Here is a 24,292-nt window from a genome sequence, read left to right as displayed (position 1 = left end):
ATGAGAGTTTTTTTTTGGGGGGGTATTGTGTTAAACCCATGGTATATTTTATACATACATCCTAGAGTATATAACCCGAGTACAACAGGTACCAGCCAGACACGAGGATACATGTGTTCCAAGGGCCTCCTTTATTCATCTGGCGATTTTATATGTCTGAAACTGTCCCCTGCACCCCCTTTATCCACGGACAGATTCAGTGATGGAAAAAAAAATGGCCGAAGCAGCAAAGAAGCCGTTCCCCCACTTCTTCCTCCTTCATCCCTGATTAATGCAGTTTTTGCGGGCAGTTGAGATTTCTTGTGTGGTCATGGAGGGTTTGTGCCCATCTGCACTTTTGTACTTCTCACCGTGCGGGGTCAGGTGCGAGGATGGGGGGCATTTCAGGTTCTAGAAAGACTCAGGCCTCTCTTGGACCTTGACAAAGTCCTTTCCAGCATTTTGTGCCCATGGGGCCTGGGTGGCCTCCACTGACGACAGCACCCCGGGAGGGGAGAGCAGTCCTATCTGCCAAGCAGACAGTTGGCGGGGCTCAGATTTCCTGGACCGGATGGCGGGCCGGAGGCCGGAGGCCCGCGCGGTGCTGGCGGAGCACAGGATGCGCGGCGGGGCGTGCGCATCTCGGCATCCGCCCGCGTTTGGCCAGTGGCGCAGCTGCTGCGGATCCGCCGGGGGCGGCCACCTCCTCCTGGGCCTGGAAACGGCTGGAATCTCCCCTCCCCCGCCCAACGTCCCCCTCCGGCAGGGGCCACTGGGCGGAGTCGCCCACCTGTCATCCGAGACTCCCTAAGTGGGCTGGCCTGGGTGGGGGAAGGGGGTTGAGGGGAGGGAGAAAAGGCCGAGGCGGCGAGGGAGGTAGGAGTGAGGGTGGGAGGAGAAGAGAGAAGAGGAGGAGGAGAGGGGAGCTCCCGATAGTCGCTCAGAGAAGGAGCGAAGAGCAGAAGAATAAAGGGGACCTGAGGCGTCCAGAGAGGAACAGGTAAGGGGCGGCAGGTGAACAGAGGAGGAGAGCCCCAGGCTAGAGAGAGTGGGGGAGAGACAAAAGGCAAGCGTGGGGAAAGGGTGCAGATGAGGGACGATGTAAGACAAAAAAGCAGAAAAGGAACGCTCCTAGAGAGGAGAGGCGAGGGTCCTTCAAGGAGCGGCGGGGGCGGACGGGGCCCCGCTGCACCTTTAAGGTTGCCAAGGCAACGGCTCTGGCCAGAGCGAGGCGCATTGACGTCAGCAGCCGGGCGTTGATTGGCTGTGGCTAGCCGTTTCCGGTGGAGTCGCCGCGGAGCCGCTATCGCTGTGTGCAGCCGGGCTGGGAGGGAAACGCTGAGGGAGCTCAGCAAGCCGTCACCTCACACCGGTAATCCCGTGCCCGCCGCCGTCTGTCCCCAGGTGAGTGGGGTCGGCGGAGGGCCTCAGTGCGGCCAGCTTCGCCGCCCCGCCGCCCGTTTGGGGGCGCTGGACCGATCCAAGATGGCGTCACGGGGAGCGACCTGCAGGGGGACGGCCGCACCCCCTGCCCCTCCCCGGCGGGCGCCTCCCCGCAGGCCTCGCGCCCGGGGCCGCGCCCCCGGCCGGGAGTCTGCACCTCCAAGGCCTCCCGGGCGTCTGCTCCGGAGCAGGGCTTCCCAGCCACCCTGCTCCCGCTCACTCCCCCACTCCGCGGCCTTCGGGCCCCCGGGCCTCGGCGGCCATCGCGCCCCCGCCGCCTCCGCCCCCGCGCGCCGCGGCCTTAGCGCTCGCCCTCCCCCATTTCCTGAAGGACAACGGCTTGATTTCCCCGGAATCCGCCGTCGTCCCCCCCCCGCCCCCGCGCGTCCCCCCCACCGTTTCTGGCCTGTCTTGAGACTAGGCAGCTCTTGTTTTCCTCTTCCCCGTTCTCTTCCTTGTCATCTCCCGCAATCGCTTTTCCTCTCCTTTCTGAGATTACCGCCCCCACGATGATGCTGGCCTGGCTCCTGAATTTCCTTTTGTCCCCTTTCACCTCCCTCCCTTTCCCGATTCCCCCCCGTCGCTCCCCCCCCCCCCCCCCGAGATCTCCTTGCCACCACTGTGGCCTTCCGACTAGCGTAGGATGAAGGGTCGGCCTCTTCATTTTGTGGCCATGACTGTGGCATAAGAGAAGGGCACTTTTCCTGTCCTTCCTCTCGAAAAATATGCGGTACCTATTAACCCCTCCAGCTCAGTGCAGACGCGATGCCAAAAGACTTAACTACTTGAGAGGTTCCTAGGAGGTTGGTGTTTTTCTCAGAGGAAGGAAAGCTAACACTCCCTCGGGATGACCCCAAGGAGGTGTTCCTGGCTGGTCTGAGGGTCTGCGGTCTGAATCAGCAAGTTTCTCAGAGCGTTATCAATATTTCCTCGCACGTAATCGTTTTGAAGCTGCGTTTTATCACAACCGAATTTTGAAAAGAAAGAATCTGAGTGTGTTCTGATTTGTAGAGACGATGCAGTGCACGTTTTAAAGCAGTGCAATAATTGGATGGCGAGGGAAGCTAAAGCTAAATTGTTAGGCTCTTAAAATTAAGTACAAGTACAGAATTAATGTAGGTTGTATTCAATTAAAAGTATTAAGACCATAAATTATGGATATTCAGGGCTTCACACGGAGACGGCATAAATCCTGGGACATTTTTGTTAATATGTGATCTTATTTCCAATGTCGTCTTTTTGGTCTTTTTAATACATTGCGAACAAAAAACCCATTTCACCTCTTAGACCCAGTTCTCTCATTTCTACTACAGACTTGATCTGAGTGATTTGTCTGGTTAAATGAATACATGAATACATGTATTGATATTCCTGAAACATGCCTGAATGTTTTGAAGCATAAAAAGATGTGATTTATCATTGTTCTTGGGGGTTTTCAGTATTTTTTCAAATGCAGAAAATTCTATTGAAGTGGATTCTCAGTCTGGCTGTCTGAGCTGGAAAAGTGGCTGGTATAAATCTATCCTAGAGTCACGGAACATTTTTGTGTTTTGGAGTGTTTATTTTTCAAGTATCATGGTTCTTTTTCTATGACTTGTAATTTATGTGCTCCTCAGGGAGCTACAGACTTTGTCATGGTCTGTTAATTAGTCTACTGTTATTGACCTTTATGATGAAAGTTGTCAAAACAAAATGAGTAACAGTTTAGCCCTTTAGCTCTTTACTCTGGTGTTTCTTTTTCCTTTTAAACATAGTTTCATCTCAGTGGTTTTGTGTGCATTATATTTGGAAAAGACTGATTGGTATTGAATTCAGTTGCAGAGTGGAGGGGATCTGCTTTTTCTTCTAATCTTAGTTCCTTGATAATTAGGAGTTGGAAGGGAAACAGTGTCATGACTCTGTAGTTATAACTTTTAATTCCAGGGTAGGAATAGCTGCCCATTATAATTCTGTTTATCTTACTTTACATCAAGGTAGTTTGATGAACCTTCTAAAATTCTCTAAATGCAATTTATCTATTGAATCTTCATGTGAGTTTAAGACTTAGCATGTTTTAACATTTTCCTGTCCAGACGAAGAAAATGTTTTGATATCTTCCAGTCCAAATCTTTTATCGTTTACTTGGTGTGTGTGTTCTAGTAAGGATTTTTCCCTCTTACCAGTAAGTGTGTTGTCATCTGGGTCTGGAATCTGGTAAAAAAGAGTCTGGAATGAAAGATTGCTTTTAAAACTCATCTGGGATTTCTTTTGTGTTTAAAAATTTTTTGATTACGTTGGTGGTAGTTGGCTCATTAGAGCCTTTGCTCCAGTGGTGTGCTGAGTGGTATTAGGACACTCCCCTGGGATATAGGTTTACGTATAGTGCATGTCAGATGTTCTTCGTTGTGCTTACTTGCTTTCGCTTAGAGCTGCCTCGTGTGCCCTTGTAATTCTCTGTCCTGTTTACCATTTACACACTTCCCACGTCATCATGATTTCTTTTGCAGGAGGAGAACTGAATGAAATTCCCTTAAGGGCTTGACTCCTCAGCACCCCGCCTCTGCAGGGGATAGTGGCTCCTACTTCCTCCTGGGAGCTGAGCCTTTTACTGTTGCTGCCTTCGGAGCCAAGATCCTGTGCAGCAGGACCTAAATGAAACACTTTGAGAGAATGCTGTTTCTCTTCGTGTTTTACTCCCTAGCTCTCACCTCCCAGTTTAAACACAAACAAACAAAAAAACCACCTAGGAAAAAAATGCGCTGTGAATCAGTTGCCTAGTGAATTTGTTAAGTCAAAGGCCAAACTGGGGTTTGCTCTTTATGAAGGGTTTTTCACAAAGCATCTGTGTGTTTTTCCTGTAGGGAACCATGGCGTCTGGCAGCACCGCCAGTGAGGAGGAGCGTAGCCTCCGGGAATGTGAGCTCTACGTCCAGAAGCACAACATTCAGGCCCTGCTCAAGGATTCTATCGTGCAGTTGTGCACTGCGCGGCCCGAGAGACCCATGGCATTCCTCAGGGAATACTTCGAGAGGTTGGAGAAGGTAAAAATAAATGGGGGGAGAGGAGGAGCTGACCCTGACAATTTTTAAATGTAGTGCTGCAGGATGTCATGTGTTTGTATCTTTTGGAAGAAAAGATGTTCTGACCAAATAATAGTTTATACTGATAATCTAAAATAGAACTTTAGAAGAGAAATGCAGTCAATATGTTTTAGTAATTTTTAACTTTGTAATCAGAATTTATCAAAACACACTGTGTACTAAGTTTACTTGGCTAACAGAGTTTCCTATAGAGTTCCTTGTAACTGTTTTAATTAATATATAAAACTGATATAAATAAAATAACTGGATACATGGATCAGAAGTAGTACAGCAGTTGTATAAAGCGAGAAATTCTACAGTACTTGAAAATACTTGATGCTTTTTTTCTTCAACAAAGCAAGTAAATGTAAAAGCTTTAGCCCACCTTTTGAAATCACTGTAATGGAACATTTGAGTCTAGCTTGTGACTGATATATCAGAAACTCTGAATTAGTGAAGTGTGTTTTACTTATTAATATGTTTCAGCTGAACCCACTCGAGAGCAGAGATGTCAAGACTGATGATTGTCCAAGCTTTGCTTTGTTTACAGTTTTGATATGCACTTGTTTCCTCTTGAGAAAAAAATGAGATCAGTTTTTAGTCTTTGTTGTTCATCCTCATTGCACGTATGTCAGTGGGACCTGTGCCTGTATAGTATGTGCTTTTCTAAGCAAAATGATCATTTTTCACCAAGGCCAATACTTCAGTTCCCGTCCCTCAAAAAATGATGAATGAGAAAGTTTGGATCGTTAAATGTTTTGAGTAGGTTGATTTACTTTTGAAATTCATTGGTAAATTTACAGGTTTTCTTATGTGTATTGAAGTTTTGATGTGGTTCATAATGATTATGAACCAGTTGAGAGGCATTTTTTTAGGTATATGATTATTAATTATCCACTTGTACTGAGGTAATATGCCCTATTGGTTTGGACAGTTTCTCAGTCAGCATAATTTGTTAGTAAAAGAATCTGTTTTACTAAGGTTTAAAAATGTTTGGATGGCTCTGATCAGGCATTTTCTGCTTTTTTCTTGAAAAGCTGTTTGTTAAAATTGGTGTCTAGTATGATGATTAGAATAATTAAAAATGTCAAAAAACTAACTAGTCCTTATGAATGTCCCCTTGCTGTCTCGAAATTATGGTAGAAATTCTGGTTTTCTCTTACTTAAGCAGTTTCCTATAGTGAAATGCCATGGACCCAGGCTGCTTTGGACCTTCCCTGTCTTGAAGTAAAGTGCGTTCCTGGAGATCTAGCTATGAAATGGGTCACTGAAAGGTGATCCCTCTTTGGACATGAGTAGAAACCATCCAATGAGGGGATGAAGTTGGTGAGACATTAGGTGTGTGTCTTTTTATAGGGAGTGTTGAGTGCGTGGTGCTCATTTCAGAGCTGTACTTTCATAGCCCTGTTTAGGCACTAAGCAAGGAGAAAACAAGACATGATCATAAAAGTAGTTTCTTTGCACATGGCTTTTTTAGATTTAATGTGTGTTGGCTTCTTGATGAGTCATAGCTTAACACACTTTTTCCTGTAATTCAAGGATCTTTGTTCACTTGCCTACATTTTTTTAGCCAGCGTTATATATGGTTCTCTGGACTTGCAAATAACTAGGTTTTCAGCTTTGCAACAGGTCATTGTTCTGGGCATTAGGTGTTAGGTTGTATATCTGAAAATATAGTCACACTCTTGTCACCTTCTTCCCCACGTTGACCAGGAATCATGTTTCTGGTACCCTCAACTGAGCAATAAGGAATGTACCCAAAACTCTTACAGTTAGTTCACTGAAAGTGTCTACTTTTATTGTAGACTGTTAATTGTAATTTGAATCCCCGTGTGTGTGTGTGTGTGTGTGTGTGTGTATATGTATATGTATAAACCTTGCCTGTCTGATAGATTAGAAGCATTTTAATAACCTGACCATGGAGTGTGTCCTACGTGTCAGGCACTGTGTGAGCACTTCACATTTGTACGTAGGTACATACATACTCATTATTTCAGATGTGTGAGGCTGGTGATTATCACCATTTTACAGAGGTAGTAGGGAAAACTAAGAGAAATCAAATAACTTGGCTATGATCATACAGGGTAGTAGCTTTTGTTGCAGCACCATATGACCCTCAAATTTCAGTGGTTTACTACAGAAGTCTTAATTTCTTGGTCCTTTGCAGCTCTTCCAGGCTCAGGGCATCTTCTCTTAGCTCTGCTTGTTTTGTTCTGGGGTTGAGTGGAAGGAGCAGCCTCTTCACAAAGTACATTCTCAAGTCAGAGGGGCCAGGACCAAACCTCACAAGTGGGACATGGTATGACATGTCCACATATGTTCCATGGCCGGAAGAACAAGCCACACACTAAGCCCCAAGTCAGTGGGATGGGACGTTTACCTCACTACAAGGAAGAATGGAATGGCAGGGAGGGAACAAATAGTAATTGTTGAAAACATATTAAGTAGGTTGGTGGGAACAGAATCTGAACCTGAAACTCTAGAACCTAATGACAAGTAGGTGGACTGGGAGGAGCTCTTTTGTTTTAATGAGTGAGAGAACTGAGGCAGGAGGAGACTGACCAAAGAATGAAAACAGCAAGAAAAAGGATATAAAAATATGTCATGATAACGTAATCGAAATTGATGTAATGGTACTGAGTCATCAGGATCAGGTTATGTGTGATTGCTCTTAAAGACAAAGATCCATGAAACTGTTAAAATGCTTTTGGTACTTCAAAATTATGTTAAAAATTCATTGAGATAGAAGATAGTTCCAAATGAGATGTTGCTTGTGAAATTTTTCATGAAATTTTTGTGAAATATCAGTGACAAGTTTGGGGATAGAATTTGCACTTAAATTGTACTCTTGAACTTTAAGCTTTGGGGAGACTTAAGTTTTAAAGTTCTCTGTTAATATGGAATGGGAAAACCTTACCTGCTATTGGAATTACCAGAATGAAAATGAGTGAGTTTTCTTTAAAAATGTATTTTTAAATAATAAATTGGTTATATATTTGTGCATGGTTCAAAATGCTGCAGGTACAGAAGAGTACAACAGTAAAAGGTCTTTTTCTAACTCCATTTGTCTTCTTGGCATGCAGCCAGTGTTCCACAGATACTATATGGGCATTTACAAATTCACGTCCATCATATTCTATCCAGTGTGTGCATGGTATTCCGTTGTATAGATCTACTGCAGTTTACTTAGGCACCGTATGGATGACCATTTTGTTGTTTTGGAAACAATGATCTAATGGAGTAACTTTGTATATCTGACATTTCACTTACTTGCATATTTTAGAAAAAATTCCTGGTAGTAGAATTATTGGATTATTTGGTCAACAGGTAAGTGGATTTGTAACTTAGTATGCAAATATATTGAAGTTATTTTTGTTATAGGCTCTTCTCATTGTGTTTTTAAATGAAAATTAGAAAATCTGGAGATAGGAGAAAAATAAAGACAACTCCCTCCCCCAAAAATAAAAAAAATAAAGAGCAGGTATGAGTCTGCTAATAGAAGTAAACCCTATTAATACCTTGATGGTTATCATTCTAGACTTTTCTTGCTGTATTTATTTATTCTTTTATTTGTCTTGATGCAAAATGCAGAGCTGAGTACAATGCAGGAGAAAGAGTCGACATTTTAATTTCTTTTTTTATAAAAAATGTTCAGAAAAAGTTAGTAAATGCTGAGTTCATTTAGTGTTTGAAAGATGGTTTAGAAAAATAGTGGAGAATGAGTCAAATGAGTGAGAAAGTAATAGATAACCATTCTTGGCTTTTTTCTTGCTGGTTTTATGTCAGGCATAACTCATTTTTTACTGCAGCCAAGTTTTTTTAAAGCCAGTAAACTTGTTTTCCTTAACTTCAAATGTCAACCCTGACAATAAAGAACACTTCGAGCTTTTGAAGGAGAAGTATGGTTATATCTGATCTTAGTTACATTCTCGGTTACCATCACATGTCATCATTGGTTTGTATCTGAGACTCCAGCTAGAATATGTGTTCTACAGACTCAGAATTCTTTTTTTTTTTTTTTTTTTTTTTTTTTGTCTTTTTGCCATTTTTTGGGCCGCTCCCGCGGCATATGGAGGTTCCCAGGCTAGGGGTCTAATCGGAGCTGTAGCCACTGGCCTACACCAGAGCCACAGCAGCGCAGGATCTGAGCCTCGCCTGCAACCTACACCACAGCTCATGGCAACGCCAGATTGTTAACCCACTCACTGAGCAAGGGCAGGGATCGAACCTGCAACCTCATGGTTCCTAGTCAGATTCGTTAACCACTGCACCACGACGGGAACTCCCAGACTCAGAATTCTCACCTATTGGGTTTTACATTCCCCTGGCCTAGTGTAGACTCGGCTTGGCAGATCCAGAGGATACATATTGAGTTGATGCAATAAGCAATACTATAGACATTGTTACGTCACATTGCTGTGCCCGAGTGGTTATTCCTAGGTGACATTCTTGGGTGTGGTGGGGCAGGGGTCTCACACTAATTTCCCAGGATTTCGTTTTATAGTTTATTACTATTGAGGGCATTATACATCATTCTTGATATGTTATTAACAAGGGTGTATGTTTTTTACTTGCATGTTATGTGCCCTTATTCCAATGGCTTTGTTTTTTAGTGAATGTCGGTGGCATCTGTTATCAGCTGAGAAACAGCATAGTCCTTTCAGAGTATTTCTTTTTTTTCTTTTGTGGGCATACTCACAGCATATGGAAGTTCCCTGGCCAGGGGTTGAATCTGAGCTGCAGCTTTGACCTGCAGCACAGCTGTGGCAATGCTGGATCCTTAACCCACTGTACCACAGCGGGAACTCCCCAGAGTATTTCTTTTCAAAACAGCTCTCCATTTTTTCCCATTTGTAATTGGCCTTTCCCCCTTAACTTTCGCGCCTGTATAGAAGGAAAGATTGGAAGCAACTGAGAAGGACTGTCATTGGAATATGAGAATACCAGCTTTATATGCTAAATGGTGTCATTTTATAAACTGATGATTTTTTTTCAGGAGGAGGCAAAGCAGATCCAGAATCTGCAGAAAGCAAGTGCCCGGGCAGACTCGAGGGAGGATGAAATCTCTCCTCCTCCACCCAACCCAGTGGTAAAGGGCCGAAGGCGACGAGGTGCTATCAGTGCTGAGGTCTATACGGAGGAAGATGCTGCATCATATGTTAGAAAGGTAGTTTGATAGCTTAACGTTGAGGAAATTTTTGGGGACCCATGAGGTGGTCCTCTAGTTTCCTGTGATGAATACATATGCTATTTCAAATAGTGAAACACAGACAGGCCCTGTGTAGTTCCTGGGCCCTGGGAACAGCTTTCTATAATACATGCCATCCTAGGAAACAATGTAATGGTAATTATAAAACAGTGAATAATTGCATTTAGGGGATTTTCTTTTCCATGTTTTGTAGTAGAAGAGCAGGCAGCGTTCCTTTTCTCTCTTGAATTGTGGTGTTATTTTTCTGACATCCTATAAGTTATATTATGGCTTTTAACCTTTTAGCCTGTAAGTTTCACTGATATCAGTTGGCTCTTCCTTAGAGCCAGTTTCCTATTTTGAGTTGTCCCGTTAGCCTGAAGGGGAAGGGAATTGTGCTGGCAAAAGGTTGTGAAACTAATATGTGGTCATAGTTTAAAAAATGATTGTCATAAAATGCTTATTTTTGCCTCAATAATGACCTTGGACAAGGAGTTTCTGTTTTGTTTCTTTAGTTGATGACTAGGATCCAAATGCCTATCTTTAAATACAGGCCTAGTTGTAGGCAAAGGGGATGAATTGGTCGATATTTGTTGGGTACTCTGGATCAAAAATAGTGTAAGAATGTTATGTTGAAAATATTTAACTCAAAGCAGTCTTGTTTCAATGCCTTAAGGTAGCTTGAATTTAATTGAAATGTGGGTTGCAGATATGAAGTGGTTTTGGTTTGTGGGATTATCATTTTACTTTCTATTCTTTCTTAGGTTATACCAAAAGATTATAAGACAATGGCTGCTTTAGCTAAAGCCATTGAAAAGAATGTACTGTTTTCACATCTTGATGATAATGAGAGAAGGTAGGTATAGGTTCTTTGTTTTTCCAGTACAGCTGCAATCCCAAACCAGTCTTATCATTGTTGCAAGTTTTAAGGCTCCTAATAATCATTTTCTTGATGACTGAAAATCTGGAAGCTTTGCTTTTTAGGGCTACAGTCATGGCATATGGAAGTTCCCAGGCTAGGGGTTGAATTGGAGCTGCAGCTGCCAGCCTACAACACAGCCATAGCAACACAGCCTCCGAGCTGTGTTTGCGACCTGCATCACAACTTGAGGCAGTGCCAGATCCTTAACCCACTGAGCAAGGCCAGGGAGTGAACCCAAATCCTCATGGATACTAGTTGGATTCATTTCCACTGAGCCACAAATGGAACTCTGTGGGAGCTTTAATTCTAAGGTTAATATTTGAAATCCATAGAAGAGGCACATGAAATGTAACCCGAGGCCTTCTGCCCTTGCAGTGATATTTTTGATGCCATGTTTCCGGTTTCCTTTATTGCTGGAGAGACTGTTATTCAGCAAGGTAAGAGTTATTGCTCTTAATGGCATGCAGTATCATTATTAAAATGTGTTTTCCTCTTTAAGCCCACTATTTTCCTTCTTTTATTCTATTGGGTTTTCCTATTTATTTTTTTAATTAAGCTCTTCTGAGCTAAAAGGCACACTGTGCCTAAGGGACTAATACTTCCCTAGAATCTGACACCGTTTTTTTAATAGTAACTGTTAAAGGAAAAGCATGCATTTTTACTTTGTATGGAATTCCAGAACCACACATATTTCGTATGTCCTTTATATTATTAACCACTTAAAAAGTAAACGTAGGAAATCAGCAAAATACTTAAATTCATCATCATTTAGCCCATCTCTTTATAAAGTTCTCTACCTTCTACTGATTCTTACCTCTTTGTCCACCTCTGTAAACAAGAATCTCATATTTTGGGTGTCCTCTCTTTTTTACTATTGATATTTTCAAGGGTTTTCATAATCCATAAATTTTCTTGTTTAGTGACAATCTGATATTTTGTTATTTACTATTTTAGTTGTTTTCTTGTCTTATTATAGATGGCATAGTAGCTAATATCTTTATACACACACGTGGGTTGCTTTTTTTAAGTTATTTTTCAGAGGCATTCTTCACCATGAGATGACTAAAAACTTTATCACTTACGACTTTTAAAAAATATTAATGGATTTTTTTACCTGTAAGATTGTGTTGTATTAATTGGTAATATACTCCTTTTCACAGCACCTCAGTAAAATAAATTCATTATATTAATTCAGTGGTTTTGATTTGTACTTCTTTGATTGATAACATACTTCTATCTTTTTTACTCTCCTCACTTTTAGGTGATGAAGGGGATAACTTCTATGTGATTGATCAAGGAGAGATGGATGTAAGATTTAATAGTAGTAAAAATACATTGATGATCTTAAAAATCAACTTGTTATTTATTGCTTCTAAGAGTTTTTGAAGGGCTTTTACACCCTTATAAGTTTAAATTCCTTTTGCCAAATAATTTAATGACACAGACTTTCTAAAGGTAATTTCTTTAGCTAGATAAGCAGTTCAGAACTTCTGCTAGATTAGTGGTTAAGGCACGTGTGCATGCAGTGGAGTCAGACAAGTTTAAGGGAGAGTCTAGACTGGCCATTAGCCGGGAGACTTGGTATGTCTTTCTTGATTTTAAGTCTGGTTGCTCCCATAAGGTTAGTGGAAAACTCAGTGCCTCCTGCACATAAAATGCTTAGCCCAGTGCCTGGCACAGTGTTCTGTAAATATGTACAATTATTAATGCTTAGTTCATTCTTTTGCCTTGGTTGTACCTTTTTCTTATCAGATGATTGAGCCAGGTACAGAGACACTCTGAATTTATTTAACTCATTGTCAGAAGTCAGCTGTCTTGCTCTGTGTAGCAAAAACTTAACATATTCTATTTTTTAAAACAAAGCTCAGGATTGTGATGTCTTAAAAAGGCTTGTAGGTTTTTAATACTTAGCGTTTTTGTGTATGTAAAAAAAAAAACAAAACCCAGTGTATTTGTATTTTAGGTCTACGTCAACAATGAGTGGGCAACCAGTGTTGGGGAAGGAGGAAGCTTTGGAGAACTTGCTCTGATTTATGGTACACCTAGAGCAGCCACTGTCAAGGCAAAGACAAATGTGAAATTGTGGGGTATTGACCGAGACAGCTACAGAAGAATCCTTATGGTAAGACATCATGGTTTTGGGAGTGTGACTCACAATCCAGTCTCTGTAACTAATGTTTAAATAATACCTGGAGTTCCCGTTGCAGCTCAGTGGCCAACTAGTATCTATGAGGCTGCGGGTTCCATCCCTGGCTCAGCTCAGCTCAGTGGGTTAAGGATCTGGCGTTGCTGTGAGCCATGGTGTCGGTCACAGGCATGGCTTGGATCTGGCATTGCTGTGGCCGTGGCGTAGGCCTGCAGCTCCCATTCGATCCCTAGCTTGGGAACTTCCATATGCTGCAGGTGTGGCCCTAAAGGAAAAATAAATAATAATACCACCACATTAAAATGAGAGTATTTTTCACTTTCAATGATCGAATGCTTTGCATTAAACCAAACTTGGCATTATTCATTGTACCATTTGAGGCAGTGATCATTTAGAACAAAACCAGCCGGAAATAACGGGAAACGAATACAGTGGTCAGCTTATGTTTGGAAATCTCTCCATATGTCAATCAGTGCAACTTCACTTACCTAATCTTTACACATTACAGAGGGCCTACAAGTGCTGCTTCTGAGTGCATGAAGGTATTTAAGCTTCTCTAAACTGAAATGAGGTTATCAGTGATGCAAATGATGCCTCCTAGCACTGAAAAGGAATAAACAAAGTAATAAAACCATTGGAACATTCTGGTGATCTAATTAGACTTTTTGAGAACTTTGTGACAAGTTTATGGAGTAGCTTGCATGTTTAAGACTCAGCTAATAGCGTTAGTCATCATAAATGACTTTCTTAAATTTGTGTAGAACTTACATGGCTCTTTGGCAGTATGCAGTTGGATGTACCTAGAAAGTTTTCTGTTTTGGGAGGGTGGAGATATCCCAATAGATATATAATACATAATAAATATAAAGTAAATAATATATAAAAATATGTATGCATTTATAAGTACAGAAACTTAAAAATTGCCAAGGCAGTTTACTGTGTAAGGAGTGTTTATTGTGGAGGAACTGTATGTTTCTTCCTTTTCTTTCTCCCAGATATATTGAACAAACCTTGCAGCTAAGATATTTTGGTTTAGTTTGGGGTTATGGCACTTTTTTTATTTTTTGGGTGAGGGTGGGGGCTCTTGTTTATAGGGTAATGAATTTATTTCCTACCCTCTGTGGTGGATTGGGGTTGTGCAAAAGGACCCTGGGTTGGAAATATATTCAGCTATAGTTACATATATTAGTTGGTTTTTTTTGGGGGGGGGGGCGCTACTGATTATTTGCTTGTTTTTTTTTTTTTTTTTTTTTTGTCTTTTTGTCTTTTTTTGTTATTGTTGTTGTTGCTATTTCTTGGGCCGCTCCCGCGGCATATGGAGGTTCCCAGGCTAGGGGTCCAATCGGAGCTGTAGCCACCGGCCTACACCAGAGCCACAGCAACGCGGGATCCGAGCCACGTCTGCAACCTACACCACAGCTCACGGCAACGCCGGATCGTTAATCCACTGAGCAAGGGCAGGGACCGAACCCACAACCTCATGGTTCCTAGTCGGATTCGTTAACCGCTGCGCCACGACGGGAACTCCTATTTGCTTGTTTTGACATTTTGCTAATTAGTGTGTTCTTTGGACGTATACCTGGTGTTCATTTTAGAAGCAAGTTACTGACTTTTTATTGAACTGAACAAAACTGACCGTCTTCAACATAAAGAGAACAATCATGTATCAAGAAGCATCAGCAGCAAGCTTTGACTTCTCTGTTGTTGTTAATTTACTTGAAACAGTATTTCTTACTCTACAGCAGTATATGATTTACACGTTTTAAAGATACGACTTTCTTAACATTTTTCATTTATAGGGAAGCACGCTGAGAAAGCGGAAGATGTATGAGGAGTTTCTTAGTAAAGTGTCTATTTTAGGTGAGTGCCGGCAGATTGCATGGAGAATTGTCAAACTGAAGTGTTAGTAATGCTTGAGGAGGATAACTGATTGTATTTCCTAAAGGTTACTCCAGTTAAGGACTCTTTATTTGTTGGTGTTAATAGTAATGAAAAGCACATGGATTGCAGAGTTAAAGTTTGGCCAAGTGAGAAAGTAATTTTGAAGTATGTTTAATTTGCTAGTATATGACAAACCTCTTAGATGGAAATAAGTGCTGCTCATTCCAGAGCGACAGAAAGGCTGAAAGTCTCCTCTTCCTGACTGGACATTCACAGTTAGTCCCCTTTTGACTTCTGTCTCTGCTGCTCCATCATTGAGTTTATTGGTTCAGCAAAGTGAATATTTCCAAGAATTCTTTTCCTCTTTAGAAAGATTAGATGTCATTTGCTGGCTTTCTCTGATACAAATGCTAAAAGTGGGGAAATTTAAAGGAAAGCCGGGTAATGGGAGATAATTTTATGTATTTCATTATGTGGACTTAGAGACATTATTATAAGCCATTCTTCATGGGGTGGGGGGAATGGCACTTTTTATAAGGGAATAGTCCTCAACCATTGCTTCGTTAAAGTGAATTGACTTTTTTGCCCTTGTTTGTCCTTTCTCTGAAATGGTTGCATTGGCTTAGTGTCTTGGGTATTAGTTAACTAGCCTTTGGGGAAGAAAGTTATTTTCCAGTTATTCTTGTTGGCTTTGTAAATAAATTGAACTGAGGATTTAAATAGATGAGTTATTTCTGTGAATCTCTGGAACTGTTACTTTTAGGTCCTGTAATTGTAGGTTTGATATTTAGATGGATGGCAGTCTTTAGGAATACTTAATGATTACATGCTTTTTATTTCTTCAGCATTCGATGTAGTTGGTGTAAATTAACCTGGCCACTGGGCCCCTGGAGGAAGGCTCTGAGGGTTATCTCTAAGTAATAGGAAGATCTTGTTGAGACTAGAGGTAGTTGAAGACAGGCAGCATGTTTAATCTGAGTCACTCCTAGAGTATTAAATGGGCATGGCTGTTGGGTTGACTATACTTTTTGTTTTGAAATTTTTAGCATTACCAAATAATGTAGAGAAATTCTTTTGATTTTTTGCCTTTTAGAATCTCTGGACAAGTGGGAACGTCTTACTGTTGCTGATGCGTTGGAACCAGTCCAGTTTGAAGATGGACAGAAGATTGTGGTGCAGGGAGAACCAGGGGACGAGTTCTTCATTATTTTAGAGGTAAAGGATTCTTCATGAGAGAGGTTAAAGGGAATACTGATTATGATTTATAGCTTCAGTTTTTCAGATCATCTGACAGTTTTGTTTAAAAATTATCATTCACTTTGAAATGGTGTTGCTTGGTTTTCTGCCAAGCAACCACATTTTAAATGAGTTGGAGTCAGAATTCTGACTATTCATGAAGTAATAGCTAAATTCTGACCTACTCAAATTAATCCTCCTCATACAAGCCAAACAAAACCCAGCCATTTAGCATAGCGAGTGTCCTGCAGCATTGTTAAAATCATGCATTTGGGCTATTTGGCAATCAAGGATCAAAGGCCAGTATTTAAATTCTAAAGGTTATTATGTTTTATATCTTCACAGTCCATGGAAATGTATAGCAGGTATTCTTGCCAACCAAGGAGATCTACAAGGCAGATTTTCTGTGAATGTGGCTCAGTAGAAGCTAATGGGTATTATTTCAACCAGGGCTCAAAGAACTCTTTTGGTAAAAGGCCAAATGGTAAATAATTTAGGCTTTTGTGAGTTGCAGTCACAGACTTAACTCTGCACAGCTCTCTCATAGTGGGAAGGAGCCATAGATGATATGTAATGAATTAGTAGGTCATTCTTATAAAATTTTACTTATTAAAAAAGGCAGTGAGTGAGCTTGGATTTGGCCTCCTACAGTTTGCTAACCTGAGCTTGAACCCTTTTAAGTTCCTTGGCATGGTGAGAAGCACCCCCTGGCAGGGACTGCTGGGAAAATAGGAGTCAAGCCCATGCAGTGACTCTTGAGCCATCTTTTATCACATGAGCTTAGAGGATTTGATATAACTGCCGAATCTTTTTTTCCCCCCCTGCAGAGTAGCTAAAATTGCATGCAGTGTTTAAAATGCCACCCTGGATTTGAAAGTATTAATATATTTTGCTTCTTGGTGGTTTTATTATAGGGTTCGGCTGCTGTACTACAGCGTCGTTCAGAAAACGAAGAGTTTGTTGAAGTGGGAAGATTGGGGCCTTCTGATTATTTTGGTATGTGGATTTCCTCACAGTAAATACATAGTTTCTTTTAAGTCACTTCTCAATGAGCTGTCCGTTTTTCATAATCTTTTTTCTTCTCCTGAATTTTATTTTTTATTTTAGTTTTTTGGCTCTCAGAGAAGCAGTGTGAGATTCTGACCTCTACTCAGTTAATAATTAACGTATTGATTGTCTTGTATCTGTGTTTCCTTTTTTTTCTTAAGTGCAGATGTGGTGGGGCCTGTGCCAAGTTATTAAGAGAAATAAATACTGGTTTTTCCTTTTTCATCGGAAGTACGCCTCTAAGAAAATGTTTTCCTTGGAAGTTAGCCTACTCTTGACCCCATCCTTTTCCCTTCTCCAGGCGAAATCGCACTACTGATGAATCGTCCTCGCGCTGCCACTGTGGTTGCTCGTGGCCCGTTGAAGTGCGTTAAGCTGGACCGACCTAGATTTGAACGTGTTCTTGGCCCGTGCTCAGATATCCTCAAACGAAACATCCAGCAGTACAACAGTTTTGTGTCACTGTCTGTCTGAAATATGCCTCCTGTGCCTCTCTCTTCTTTTCTCCCCAGTCCATGCTTCACTCATGCAGACTGCTTTCTGGTCCCTCTTTGCAGCACCACGTGGCCACTGGCATCGCAGCTTCTTGTCAGTTTATATTAAAAGTTGCTTTTATTGCACCGTTTTTATTTTGGAGCATTAACTGAGTGCTCATACACAGTTAAATAAATAGAAAGAATTCTATGGAGACTTTGCTGTTACTGCTTCTCTTTGTGCAGTGTTAGTATTCAACCTGGGCAGTGCGTGCCATGCTTCTTGGTCAGGGCAGATCCCTGTGCCAAGTGATTTACCATAGAGTAATGATGTAACAGTGCAAGATTTTTTTTGTAAGTGACGTAATTTTCCTGTTATCATAAGCATATTTTAGACTGTGGCCATATATGCTGTGTTTCTTTATAAAATAAATGATTTCTCATTAAGCTCTGAGGATTAGGAATAACAGATAGAGAAAAATCTTAGTGTTGTAGAAAGACATTTGCCTGTATTTGAGCTAGTTTAAGGGTGGAGAAAATGCCCTTTTCTGCTAATGATCAGATGGATATGAACTGTTCAGTTCTTTTTTCTTTTTAATAGGAACTTTTATTTATCAAGCTGATATGCCTGATTTTGTTTATATTTGTTATTAATGTTTCCTCACAATCTGAAGTATGTTTAGGTGTGGCTATCTATACCTGCTTTTTGAGTTTGACACCAAATCATAGGCTGCAAATCCTGGATTGTGACTTTACTATACATCTGCCTCAGCTCATAAATTCTGATTAGACCTTCATTTATCCAGCTAGTGCCAAATACTGATCATCAGTTGCTGAATTGAGAAAAAGAACTTGAAGTCTGTATTCTTGGTTGTTAAAGCTTTTGGTTAATGTATATCCTTCAGTTGACTCCAGGATAATAATCTCTTGTGCTCGTTAAACACTGATTCCAGGAGATTGGATTTGCTGGGAACAGATAGACTAAATGTCCTAACAGGAAAATGGAGGTGGTATTGCTAATGGGAGAAGTGGCAGCTGGACAGAGTTCAGTGTTGGGAACTTTATGCCGCTAAATTCATTGGGGCATAAGATTTGGGAAGTTTTTTTACTTTGGTTTAAGCTTTTCCCCTCCTTTTATATCAACTAGAATTGATAGTGGGTTGGGGTGGGGTAGGATGTGTCTTGTGTTTGTGGGTCTAAAAGGCCATCCAGCTGAAGAAGTTCTGCTTTCCTATCCAGCGTTTTATTTCTCTGGCAAACATTTTTGTGTCCACTTGTGTTTTGAGTCTTAACTGTATTTCAGTATTTTCCAGCCTTATCAACCTTACGTGTTGTTACATTATTCCATGTGCACCAATGATACCTGTTTTGTTTTTATTATTGTAATTTTTTTAAACAAAATTTCACAGTTCCATAATGTAGGCACTTTTATTTGCATTATGATTTATAGCATATGTAGGGTTATATTTGGGAGTGACTGCAAGCATTTTTTTCCATTTGTGTATAACTGGCTCTGATTATTAATCCTCTCTCCTTATCTTTTCCAGGTTATTTAAATTGGTCATGGTAGATTTTTTTTTTCCATAGATTGGAACAGTTTTTAGGTTGTTACTAAGTTTGAAGTATAAATCAGAGAAAGAGGTTTAATTTCCATTTTGATGTGGGATAGAAAGCCACCTTATTATAAAATTTTTATTTTTCAAAGTAATCTATATTAAATGAGGATTTTTCTGATCTGTATTTTGTGTTTAGCTGCCTTTTTATATTTAAAAGATTAAAAATAAAAATTATGTCCCTATTAGCTTAAAGCTTGATTTGATCTTTGTTTAAATGCCAAAACTGTACTTAACTGAATTACTTAGAATGCCATAAATTTGCACAGTTTCATATATGTATATAATCATGTTCCTGTATATTTAGATACATGTAATGCTTTCTAAATGATTTTTGCCCTTAAATCATTTGGCTTGCTGTTTACTCCCTTTTGTAGTTTTTAATCTAAGAAAATTTAAGACTAAATTTAAAAGTGATCGCATTTAAAGCTTTATCTTTGTGCAATCTGAGTATATGTGAGAAATCAGGATTGGCACCATTTGTCTCAGTTGATAGTCAAGGCTTTAGAAGTCATTATTTCTGGGCTTGGTAAATGAATTTCTGAGATCTGCTTTAGAAAGTATAGATGGCCAAAGGACCATTTTGTATTGTTTCCTGGTTACTAGTCTGATTATACTGTGTGTGCTAATATACTCTATTCTTTTTGTTATAGATTGTCTTAATGGTAGGCCAAGTAATAAAAAAGATTCAATAATTTAATTCTTTAACGAATCAGTTTTTCTTTCCTTTCTCCTTTCTTCTCCTTCCTCTCTCCCCCAGAAACTCCTAATCTGGTGGGCAAGAATGAAAATTCACAGTGAATTAGGGGGTCAGTGTTTTGAAAGAGTAGTATGTTTGTTTGCAGTGTTTTCCAATTCAGTTTGTCAAAGAATGAACCTAAAAAGCCTTAAAGGGCAATTGAGATGTAGCAAATGTGTTTGCCGAGCAATGGAAAGAAAAGATTAAATCAAAAGCCAAAGATTTCCTTTTTATTGAAACCAGACTGGTTCTCTGGCCTCGGAACTTTCCCAGCCTTAATGGGGAAATATCACTTCTAGGTCAGCATACTCTTTGACTTAAATGTAATAGATACATTCATATACTTAGGTATGCTTCTATATCATGTGTATATATTAAGTCATTTCCAATCCTCAGATTTCTGAGGCATGGGGTGATTAAATTGAACTCATTAACGTATTTGAAGTAATTTTTTTATGTCCTTCAGTGAAGGTGGAGATAATGTTGTCTTGTCTGGAACATCGTTGAAGATGTTCTGTGTTGTAACACAGGCGCTTTGTCCACATACAGTAATCCTGGTCTCGGAACATTTTGCACGTAGTTTAATTTTCCCTCTAAAATACTGGCTCACACAAAATCCTTTTTTTCTTTTTTTTTTTTTAATCTTTGTCTTTTTCTTTTTGCTTTTTTTTAGGGCCGCACTCATGGCGTGTGGAAGTTCCCAGGCTAGGGGTCAAATTGGAGCTATAGTTGCTGGCCTATGCCACAGTCACAGCCATGCCAAATCCAGGCCACATCTGCGACTTACACCACAGCTCACGGAATGCCGGCTCCTTAACCCACTGAGCGAGGCCAGGGATTGAACCTGCAACCTCATGGATCCTAGTCACATTCATTTCTGCTGTGCCACAACAGGAAGTCCAAAGTGGTACGTTTTCTTAATACTGCTTTAGCTCTAACCACAAATGAATAGCTGAACGCTTTTTTGTTAAGTTTTGTTTTCAGGGCCACACCTACAGCTTATGGACTTTCCAGGCTAGAGGTCAAATCAGAGCAGCAGCTGCTGGCTTAACATCACAGCTACGGCAGCGTGCGATCTGAGCTATGTCTGCTACGCTACACCACAGCTCATGCAACGCCAGATCCTTCACCCACTGAGTGAGGTGAGGGATCGAACGTGTGTCCTCATGGATACCAGTCAGGTTCGTTTCCGCTGAGCCACAATGGGAACTCCCCTGAACGCTTTTTGTATTTTTGTGAGGCCCTGGTGTATTTCTAGATGGGCTAAGACAGCATGGAGAAGCAAAGTCTAGACCACTATTTTAATGTGGCCCCAAAGTGGCCATCATCGTAGTCAACAGTAAAGATTGCAGAGAGGAGAATATGAAAGGAAGAATCTTAAATTTCTCCCTTCTGACCCTATGGAATTTCACATAGAAATCGGTATTATTGTGCACATACAAAGTGAAAATTTGTGTACTGACATAGGTTCAGAGCTGTGACTTCATCCTGACTACCTAAAACCAGAACCACTAATGAGTATACTTTTTTATTTTGTGAAATTTCTGCCAATTTAGCCTAAGTAGCTTTGTGGTTTTCAAAGTCACCACTAGGTGGAGAGCTTTTGTTGCCATCTTTGTTAACCTCAAAATGAGTTGAAGTTGACATCATTATCCACAGATGCTGTATTCGCGAATTTTGCAAATTTGCCTATGTGCTAAAATTTATTTATAACCTCCAAATCAATACTCGCAGTGTTTTCAGAGTCACTCCTGGTCTTGAGCTGAGTGGCGAAGACAGTCTCCCAACATGTGTGTGCCCCACTGAGGTCAGACACAGCGACACCCTGCCTTCTAGTTCCAGCTTTCGTGCTATGATCAGATTACTCTTTTTTGGGGGGTGGCGGCGGGGAAGGGGGGGTCTGCCTAGTGCCGCCTTTTTGTGCTTTTGTACTTCCTGTTGGTGATTTCTCCCTCTTTACAGCGGCCCCCAAGGTGGAGGGCTGAAGTCCTGGCTAGGGGTTCCTAAGGGCAGGAAACCTGTGATGCGTCTTTAGAGAAAATAAGTGTGGCGACTAGGTTCTCTCAGGCTGGAGTTACAGTGCCCTTGGCCAGGGTTAATGAAGCAGTGATAGATGTTAAAGAAGGCGTCTTTAACACACCGTAACACATAGAACAAGCTTATGTATTAGTTGGTTGACAAAATATGTAACCAGGGCTCACAAGAACCTCAACCCTGTATTTCTTCCAGGGGCAGATGGCTGCCTCTGCTACTTCACTATCTTTGCTGATTTAACGGACTGTAAAACTACCACAGATAAGACAGTCAACCATACTTTGTATAGTCTTCCAACTCCGTTTGTCCTCCTGACTCTGGGGAAGGCTAAATGGATTCCTCCCAACCCCCTTCTCCAGCAGTTCCAGTTCTGTCCCGTTTCCTTTCCTTCTGAGTTTGCTGTCGGCAGTACTGACAGGAAAACGTGAAAAGTTTTCACATGGAGACAGTCTTTTATGCCATGGAAAGTTGAATAAAGGTCCAAAATGAATATGTTGGAAGCGCTGGAGAGTTCTAAGACTGGAGTCTTGTTTTATGAAATTTTTGACAAATGGTAGATTCTTAATTTTGGTATTAGTGAAAAATAATGGAATGTGTAAGATGGGTGAATACTAAGGAATCTCAGAACCGGACATACTGTGGTCCAAGTCCATCCTGTTACTCTCAGTTTGAAAAGGATGCCAACGTTTTTATTATCAGCCATTTGAAAGCAGCAGAAACAACAGACTGTGTTGTCACACAAGAGGCTGGGTTTGAGATGGAGCTGGACTTACCTTCCAGAGGCTCTGCAGTTTGGAATTTCACACCATTTTGTGCTGTTCTTTGAACACCTCTGCCGACATCTTTCTTGTTTCTCTCTGTGTAATTACCTGGTCCTCCCTCCAAAGGGAAATAAATATTGGCTTGAAGGAGGGAAACAGTTTATGAAGCGGGAAACCCTGAGCTGTAGGGAGGACACCTCAGTAATGCAGTAAGTAATGCAAGTCTCTGAGATTAAGTTTCCTCTAAGTTTTTCTTTTTTTTTTTTGGTCTTTTTGTCTTTGTTGTTGTCGTTGTTGCTATTTCTTGGGCCGCTCCCTCGGCATATGGAGGTTCCCAGGCTAGGGGATCGGAGCTGTAGCCACCGGCCTACGCCAGAGCCACAGCAACACGGGATCCGAGCCGCGTCTGCAACCTACACCACAGCTCAGGGCAACGCCGGATCGTTAACCCACTGAGCAAGGGCAGGGACCGAACCCGCAACCTCATGGTTCCTAGTCGGATTCGTTAACCACTGCGCCACAACAGGAACTCCTTTTTTTTTTTTTTTTTTTTAAAGCAAACAAATACAACTTCATAAAAGGTTAAGAGAGGTAGTGTTGGGTTTTTGTGTTACAGGGGAAAAAATGCCTTGGAATAGTTTGGAATCATTAAGTGGGTGTGATTTTAGCCTTAGTTTTCTTGAAGGTACATTGGAGGTAGGAGATTGTGTCTGTATGCCCGGGAGGACCAGACACCTGTGTGTGGATTTTCACATGTCTAAGAGCTCCATGAGTGGTAGCGATGTTACCCTCATAGACACAGGTTCCGGGCAATGGACTGATGGGAGGGGGTCAGAAGTATTTTTATAATATGTCCCTTTGGGCTCTCTCTGGGCACGTTGCAGACGTCTTGGGTGACCTCTCTAGTTCTTGACCTGATACCCACATTAGTGACAGCTTCTTCCAACCCCACTTATACTAGTATTTGAGCCTCTGGCCTTTATTAAAAACATCGATCTGGTGAAATTAGCCATTTTTACTTGTTGATTAATGTGAATGCCTTCCTATTATGTGTGTTTTCAGACAAACATGGATTATGGAATGAGAAACAAAGCCTCCTGTTCACACATTAGCAGGTCAGCAGGGAGCAGGCCGATAAGACAGGAAATCCCTGAGAGACCCGCTTTCTAGGGAGGCTTGTGGAGTAAACTTGATTTAGTCCTTTTTGAATCAGCAGCTGAGGTGAGGGGCAGCTAGCATGTCAGACTTCTCCAGATAGCCCCTGCTTCTCTTGGGGACAAGTGGGGGACAATTCCTGGGTCTTATGGGAAAGGGGATTGTGGTTGGTGGGCTGTGGTCAGCCCTGGCTCTTCTCCTGCCTTGGTCCAGGCTTAGTGCACCCGCTGGACCCATTCTTAGGCAGCCCCCCCTTCAAGACCACCCTTGTTTTTCCTGGATGCTAATTCTGACGTACTTGATGTTCTTTCAGTTGATGTTTACTCTTCAGACTGAAACATCCCTTTTTTGATTTTCTGAGCAAATCCCTATGTTATTTTTATCTCTCGTAATGTTTCTGAGAAATCACTTTAAGACTGGCTAGTCAGTCGGGATTATTGTATTCAGATTGGGGCACCATGATTGGAATATGAATAGAAAGTGTGAAGTCTACTTTGAACCAGTTTAGAAGTTACCAATTAGGAGTGGGTGTGTGTGTGTGTGTGTTGATGCCAGATGTTTTATCTGGATGGGAATTTGTTCTTGTAAATGGAATCAAGATCTGGAGGTGTCCATC

The 24,292-nt window shown here is 41.3% G+C and overlaps 1 protein-coding gene across 2 annotated transcripts; it reads left to right on the top strand.

Moving 5' to 3' along the window:
* The first annotated feature begins 858 nt into the window (after window positions 1-858).
* On the top strand, window positions 859-19,687 carry PRKAR1A (protein kinase cAMP-dependent type I regulatory subunit alpha). Of its 2 annotated transcripts, none has more exons than XM_005656932.4 (11): window positions 859-979; window positions 4,263-4,442; window positions 9,478-9,648; window positions 10,434-10,525; window positions 10,967-11,028; window positions 11,853-11,899; window positions 12,555-12,713; window positions 14,537-14,597; window positions 15,712-15,833; window positions 16,769-16,850; window positions 17,203-19,687. In XM_005656932.4, exons 2-11 carry the CDS (start codon window positions 4,269-4,271, stop codon window positions 17,373-17,375), a joined length of 1,143 nt encoding a protein of 380 aa, XP_005656989.1. In that variant the 5' UTR covers window positions 859-979; window positions 4,263-4,268; the 3' UTR covers window positions 17,376-19,687.
* The last annotated feature ends 4,605 nt before the right edge of the window (window positions 19,688-24,292 follow it).

The sequence above is a fragment of the Sus scrofa genome, chromosome 12 (genome assembly GCF_054392235.1).
Source record: "Sus scrofa isolate SSC_HxYL_T2T_F1_AM1 chromosome 12, Sscrofa_HxYL_maternal_Yorkshire_Landrace_v2.0, whole genome shotgun sequence".
NCBI lineage: Eukaryota > Metazoa > Chordata > Mammalia > Artiodactyla > Suidae > Sus > Sus scrofa.
Note: the sequence above shows the minus strand (reverse complement) of the source record. Positions and strands in the feature narration are given on the sequence as shown.